General features: G+C 52.4%; 1 protein-coding gene across 1 annotated transcript; it reads left to right on the top strand.

Annotated features, from left to right (window-relative positions):
- The first annotated feature begins 225 nt into the window (after positions 1-225).
- LOC100907368 (MAP kinase-interacting serine/threonine-protein kinase 1-like) lies at positions 226-7,327 on the top strand. Its single transcript, XM_018639147.1, has 3 exons — positions 226-267; positions 4,163-4,262; positions 5,658-7,327. The coding sequence occupies exons 1-3, from the start codon at positions 226-228 to the stop codon at positions 7,061-7,063; spliced, it is 1,548 nt and encodes a 515-aa protein (XP_018494663.1). The 3' UTR covers positions 7,064-7,327.
- The last annotated feature ends 220 nt before the right edge of the window (positions 7,328-7,547 follow it).

Below are 7,547 nucleotides of genomic sequence, written 5' to 3'. Positions count from 1 at the left end.
GGCCATTCTGGTATCATTCCCGTAGTCAGTTCAGTAGTAGACAAGCTTGAGGAGAGGATCGCCGACTATTTCTTGCGCTACGGGAAAACTAGAGCTGAAAACACGCTCAAACCAGCTATCTCGATGGACGCCCCTCCACATGCTGGCTCATTTGGAAGTTTCTCCCGGCAATCAAATAACAATCACTCCTCGCAAAAGAGGAAAGTCGTCCCCTCGAAAAGATCAATGATTTCGCTTAAGAGTCCGAGGTCTCGCCGCACGATTGCCGCTGCAATCAAGAGGACTCATCGCCGTCAGGTCTCGGAGATGGATGAGACTCCTTCGGGAAAAGTTGTCTAGCGGATGGAAATACACTCAGATGAAGCGGGAAAATCCGAATGCCGAGTGTGCAGTATCTTGGCGAAACGCGTGACCATTCATCACACGATTTTGTCTTGCCGATCATTCGGATCGAGTCTGGATTTCTTGATTCAGACTAATCGCATCAATTGAGCTGGAAGTTATGCGACGGACCACCCCCCATCTCCCGACTTCCCTTGGGATCTCCGGCTGCTTGCGTCGCTCGGGGAAGCAGGTCGGCCGGATCGAATGGTCTGGAAGAACTGAAATTTTTCGAGATCGACTCGGTTCACGGAGCAGAGGATTTTGGTTTCTCGAGGTTTGAGAAAAAACGCTGAGTGACGGCCTGGCGCCGCCGGTCGGGCCGAGCCCAGGTCCGAAGCGGTCGCCCGTTTTCTTGCTCATCGCAGCTTATGTCCCGCTCAGAGAACCCATACAGGGATCTGTTCGCCCCCCCCACACGGAACGCCTTGGAGTCCGAAAATCGCCGCCGAGCCCATTCATCAATTGTACAGAATTCCCACGGAGGGGAGTTCCATCAAAAATCTTAGGGAACCAGTAACGTAGGCTCTCGCGTTGCTCCTGTGGGAGGAAAAATTAGAATCCCATAGATTACTGAGGAGGACGGCAGCAGGACACCGGGGTGGGGGAACAAGGGAGAACGATTCTCCTAGAATCCTCCGGTCGTTCACCCCTGGCAGGAGAAAGAAATCGGAACCTTAGAATAATTATATACGATCTAGAAGAAGAAAACGCTACCGATAGACCGTCGCTTTAACGTTTCGTGCCGGATGTAGCGTTGGTGGAAGGGTTCTCTTAATAGACCCTCGAATTTCGGATTGTTCCGCTACTTTCGCCTCGTCATTTCCTCGACAGTGGTGCCATAATGAGCGACGATTTGAGCCACTTTCCCGATGATATTGCGCAGCTCCGCAAGGAAAGATCGAATTGTCTGCATAATACAGCGATGTTCCATCGGATGATTCAAGCAAAAGGTCCCGATGCTCTCTTCAGGTCACCCTGAACTGAGTAGATTTATAATCAAAATCTAGAGGTTTCACCTCTGTCTTCAATTCTTCAATGATAGTTCGAGGAACTCAGAGCCGGGGCGAGAATTCCGGAGTTTCAACGGCGACCTGACCGCTGACATGCTAATGCGACGCATATCAAAAGTTCTGAGAAGATGAGGGCCGGCGTTGATTGGTGAGCTGACCACATTAAAAGCATCAGGGAGTCCCCAGTCTGCGGACGATTCTTGGTAATGACATCGACCAAGATTGATCTCGCTGTCTGAAGCCATGACATGGTCTTACAGACAATAAGCCATGGAAATGGTCCAGGTAGTCATAGCCACGTTGATCCTCCGTCTTCCAACTTTTTCCTGGAGCTTCAATCCGAGTTATTCTTCACCAGGAAGAGGTCAGCCCATCAGCATTCGAGATCAATGCGGCACCTTCTCCATGGGATGTATCGTCGTCAGTCGCCCCCTCATACAGACAACTCTCCGGAGTCTTTTCACTTCACCGTTTGCATATATCGCCGCCGCTCTCTTTCCCCGACGAGGAACTCCTGGAAACTCGAGCATGATAAGAACTCCGGATTCGGTCAGGATGTGGAGCAAGAGCCCAAGATCGATTTCCTGGATGCTCCCTGGACGGGGCGGGACTCTCGTGGTGACTGCTGAACAGAAAACCTTCCCCCGGGGGCTCTTCTACGATGTCAGAAAGAGAAAAAGGACCGTGACTCTGGGGTTCGAGTGAGCGCTTGGAAAAATGTAGACCTACTCCGGATGGGGAACGTGCATAGCGTCTCCGCAATGAGCGATTCGGTTCACCAGAGAGAGCACGACCATCTACTTCGGGATTCTCTCTGATTTGAAGCGAGACAGCGCCGACAGTGAGCGAAGGTGAATCAAGAGTTTCTCATCATCTGTCTGTCATTCCTCGGACTTGTGATCCGGAGCCTTCTATAGGGAGCAGGCTACGGAAACTCGATCGACGACAGTCGGAATCCCATCGAGCGAGAATTCGCGCACTGTTGGCCCCCTACTCGAGGGTAGATCGACAACAGTTTTCGGTGGTGGCAACCGTCCGAAACGGATGGCTTGACAAAGAGCCCCGTGTCGTCTGCTCTTCTCCTCCGGCGTCGTCATCATCATAATATCATCATCTGCTTGCTGACGACAGCCAGCCGGTTACTCTTGAATAAGCCAAGGCGCAATTGTAATTTATGATGAAACAATGGGACATTCCTTGGGGTACTCGATCGCGTGTCCCTCATGTCCAACGCGACAGATCTAACCCGAATTCCCGAATATCGACCTAAGCGTCTCGAATGTTCTCGGCGTCTCTGTTGCTGCGCAGTTACAGGGTTTCAGCTCTCTCGACCGCTCTCCCCGTTTCTCCGCGAGCTTCTCTCTGCATGGTCCGATGTGTAGCGGCGGCGGCGAACACAGCCGGTCTCTCTGGGTTTCCGCGAGGAAAATTTCCCGAAATTCCCGTTGCTGCGATTTCTGTCATGTCGCGTCGATTCGGGAGTCGTCTCGAAGATCTAATGGCTCGCGGGATATTCGATACGATACTGCAGAACAAATGAAACGAGTGAGAAAAGTGAGTTTTTTCTGTCAGCTGTCCTTGAAGAGGAGGAGCCTATGAGGTTTTTGTTTATATTCGTCGCGCGCTGATTGGTTGGACGCCGGTCCCTTCCGAGGGTAAGTCAGCCGGAGAGAGGTGTTGAGCGAGAGGCGAAAGGGTCCACTATAAAACCGAGTCGTCTTGATGACGGCTTCGTGTCGCCAATGTGAAAGTTCAGGGAAGTCGCGTTTTAGCCATTTTGTGTTGCAGTGAGGCTGCCGTCGGCCCTGAGGGGCAGCGTAGGCTTCAAGCACCGATTCCATCCTGAGTGCGGCAGAGAAGAAATCGACAACATCGACACCCTCAGTGCCCAACCACCGGCCTGAGGAGCGCATTCTTCACAACGTTGTACATGCTACCAACAGCATATCCGATAGCAACTGGGCACAAAACGAGAGCCAACAGCATCCGATCTCATATTTAACCGGCGTGGCGACGACTGGAAACGTGACCGTGTCAGAAGAAGATCCTCCAGCAGTGAAGTGCCATCAATTGTTGATTCTGCGAATTGTGGATACTCAGATAAGTCGTCTCCTCAACGGCTTCAACCTCGAACTTCCGAATCGTCCTCTCGTTGACGGACGAACGAACGAACGGACTGATAGACAGACAGACGAACTGACTAACCGACAACAGAAAACCGAGGAGCAACTATTGCATCTGCTGCAGCAACATGATGAAAATCAGCGAGCCTGTTGCCATTCCTGGCAGGTCGGAACCCCGAAGGCCTTGTGCCATCGAATCCGTCGAACTGAATCTGAGCTCGCTGCCAAGCTCGCCTGTTCTGCCGTCATCGCAGGGTAAGTTGTTTGCGGCTCATTTGAAATGCCTAGGCTAGCTATTGTTTCTCTATCGGTTAACCGATGCTCGTCGTCGCTATTGAAGAAACCAAATCGAAGGTTGAAGCGTCGCCGTCGTAAACAGCGCTTACGCTCACACAGAAAGAGACAAGGAACAGCCTCGGACGCAACATGACTTGCTACTTGCGGGCGATACCCCAATCGCGGTCTTTGTGACAGTACCTCGATGACGTGCCGTGCACCTCCGCAAAATCGTGTCGGAGAGCGATAGTGAAACATGAAAGTCTGAGGAAAAGCATTTTGTTGTTAGCGGCGCAGTCGCCAGATGCTTGCTCGGTCGCTATAGCTGGTCGGCTAGCGTCGCTACGCTAGCCAGCCAGTCGGCCATAGTCACCCTTCTCCCTCTGTGGCTGCCGGGTTGCTGTCGACAGTGGAGTAGCGTTGTCGCGCAGAAGTCTCTCGAATGCTCATTTTCGAGATGATTTCTCAAGTATCTCCCGCGTCGTCAATTTTCAGACTTTCTTCGATCGGCGAATAGAAATCGCTTCATGCGAAATTAGGCATCGGCGTCCATTTTGGAAAAGTCAACGGACTCCCATTGCGCAGACTGCGCATACACTGGCTGACTCTGGGTGTCTGTGTGTCCTCCGGCCGGAGAAGAGGCTAAAAGCCAAAGCCGGTCTCTCTGCTGTCGATGATACGGCCTCGGAAGGTGTACGGGCGTTGTTGCCATGCATCGATTCCTGCATGGGACTAACTGTTCTGGGCTCGAGCGCTCTGGTCTCACTACCAGCGCAGATTGGCCGTGACGACGGCGACGACGACGAGTTCGACGATTCAAGCGTCCGTTTGATCAGCTGCTGGACGAGCCGTAGCAGCGTTTGCTGCTTGCCCGATTCCTGCTTCCCACCACGGAAGTGAATGGAAACTCAGCCAGCTGCTGATGCCATCGATGGATGAAGCTTCGGTGGCTGAGTAGCATGGACAGCAAAGGAAAAGTGTTCTGATTTTAGAGAAGACGCCTTGCGAATTCGGGAATCCCGCGGATCGGTGTCACGACTTTGGCTCTCATAGAGATCAATGAAACCATGGACCATGAGATTTCGGGAAGAGGGGGAGGGGTGGGGGTGATTGCCGCCGGAACGAGTGTCCGTCAGGCAGCGGCTCTGTATATGTGAACATTTCTCGATTTGGGGCGCTTATGCTCTCGATTCGACTTCAGGGCCTTCAGGCTGCTGCAGCTGTTCAACCGTGACTGAAACATCGTGCCCCGTCAAGGTGCGAGCTTTCAATGGAGCAACGGAGTCTTTCGAGAACTAATCTTTGATTTGACTTCTGCCAGCTGACGGGTCATCTTGAGATAGTTGCTACGTGCGAGCGCTTTCGTAGACTCTGCTGCCGCTGCTGCTTGAGGGCAACAGCTCGATGAATACATCGTTCGAAGCTTGTGCGCAGCCAGCGCATCGATCCTTGACTTCGTTTCTGTGACAGACAATACTACTCATCAGGGTCGATTCCGGTATCGTTATCGCCGATGTAGTAGACTCGGATTAAGATCAATGAGAGCGAAAATATCGCGCTCGGCTGTGAAAGCTTCTCCGCATGGCAACAGCTACCTATGGGCTGGCTGGATAGACCTCCGACCGACGATTCGGGGCACTCGCTATCGGTTGTCCCGTGGCGATCAAATTGTCTACTAAAAGAGACTCGAAAAGCGAGACGCTCCCGTCGATCCTATCTATTCGCTCGGTGATCTCTCACTTTATTCCATGAATCAAGATTGTTGTACGGCTGCTAGGTATTCGGGTATGAAATGCCGCCGATGACAAATACGAACCGGCCACGAAATTCTCTATGACTGATCGGGGTGTTTTGTTGCTTACAGCTGACCTCTCCGTGTTGATCGGAGACTGCGAAGCCAGACTGAAGATCTCGGCGGATACGGGTTTGAGCCAACAGTCGAAGGTTTCCGGATCTGGTTCTTCAGGAATCGAAGCGGACGCCGACGCGCTCGGAGACTTCCCAACTTCTCCTGTGACGAGCGGTCGAACTCAAAGGAAGAAGAAAAAGCGATCCGGCTACAGTTTCACCGAGAAAAACTTCCATGATCTCTATCAACTAACGGGCGAATTTCTCGGTGAGGGTTCCTACGCTCAAGTGCTCTCGGCCATTGAGCGGAACACGGGCCGCGAAGTCGCTGTCAAAGTCATCATCAAAGACGTTCCCGGACATTCGAGGCAGAGGGTGTTTCGCGAAGTGGAGACATTGCGCGAATGCTCCGGTCATCCGAATATCATCCAGCTGTTGGACTTCCACGAGGACAACGATCGTTTCTACCTTATATTCGAGAAAATGAATGGAGGACCTCTTCTGAAGCACATTCAGGAGAAGGTGCACTTCACTGAACGAGAAGCATCCGAAGTAGTCGCCCAACTCGCTTCGGCACTGCAGTTCCTTCATCAGAAGGGCATCGCCCATCGAGATCTCAAGCCCGAAAACATTTTGTGCGCCTCCCCGAACTCTGTCAGCCCCGTGAAAATTTGCGATTTTGATTTAGGATCAGGCGTTATACTGCAAGAGTCTAGTCCCGTATCGACCCCTGAGCTTTTGACGCCCGTAGGCTCTGCGGAGTACATGGCACCGGAAGTGGTGGGCGCGTTCATTGGTCAAGCCGTTTATTATGACAAGAGATGTGATCTCTGGAGTTTGGGCGTCATTGCCTACATGCTGCTTTGCGGCTATCCGCCATTTTACGGAAGCTGCGGAAGCGGCTGCGGCTGGGAAAGAGGTGAATTTTGTTCGCACTGTCAAGAGAAGCTATTTGACAGCATCCGTGACGGCTACTACGAGTTTCCCGAACGCGAGTGGAACGCCATCTCCGAAGATGCCAAAGATCTCATCCGCAACCTATTGGTGAAAGACGTCAAGCGCCGTTTCACAGCTGACGTCGTCCTCAAACAGGCATGGGTCGCCCGAGGTGGACCGACAACAGCTCTCGAGACCCCATCGGTGATGCGACGCAACAATTCGGCCAATCATCTTCAAAATTTCGCCGATGCCGCCAATGCCATGAAGCGCTTGGTAACTCACCATCAGACCCTCAACGAAGAGGTTTCGGCCGCCCTCGAAGCGGTCCGAAGTGCCGAAGAAACTCCGCCATCGTCTTCGCCGGAGCCATGTATCATGGACTTATCTCCTCCGGGCGACTCAGCTTTGGCGAGACGTCGTCGTCTCAAATCCCTTTCTCTGGGAAGCAACGGTGATTCCGCCACGGCAACCCCTCCAGTTTAACTGTGATAGCCGCATTCAGTCCACGCAGGATGTTCCAACTCTAGTTATAGTACTCTTCGACATCGACGCCAAAAGACTCGACGAGAGCAACAACAGCGACAGCAATAACGACGGCCACAACACTGCTACTCCTACCGCCACAACAACAACTCATCAACGTCATATCAACAGCAGCGGTGACGGCGACACTGCGGTCACCGCTGCCTGTCTGCCTGACTGACTGACTGCTTGAGCAATTCGGTTGAATTCTCATCTTCCGTCGACTTGATTGGCGTTCAAGGCAATGGTGCTCGCTCGTCCGAATGGTGACACAATCGAGTGGAAATATGCAACAAATCTCTTTTTCTCAAAGAAAAGCACAGTGTGAGAGAAAGGTAACAGACGGACACGAGCATCAATGCCCACCGGGGAAAAAAACTTCGAGTGCTCTTGGATTTCGTCCAGCAACAGGCAGTCACTTCGCTACGGGTCAAGCAGAAGATTT

This window comes from Galendromus occidentalis, unplaced genomic scaffold, assembly GCF_000255335.2.
Source record: "Galendromus occidentalis unplaced genomic scaffold, Mocc_1.1 scf7180000077383, whole genome shotgun sequence".
Lineage (NCBI taxonomy): Eukaryota > Metazoa > Arthropoda > Arachnida > Mesostigmata > Phytoseiidae > Galendromus > Galendromus occidentalis.
The sequence above is the reverse complement of the archived record's forward strand: the minus strand, read 5'-3'. Positions and strand labels throughout refer to the sequence as shown.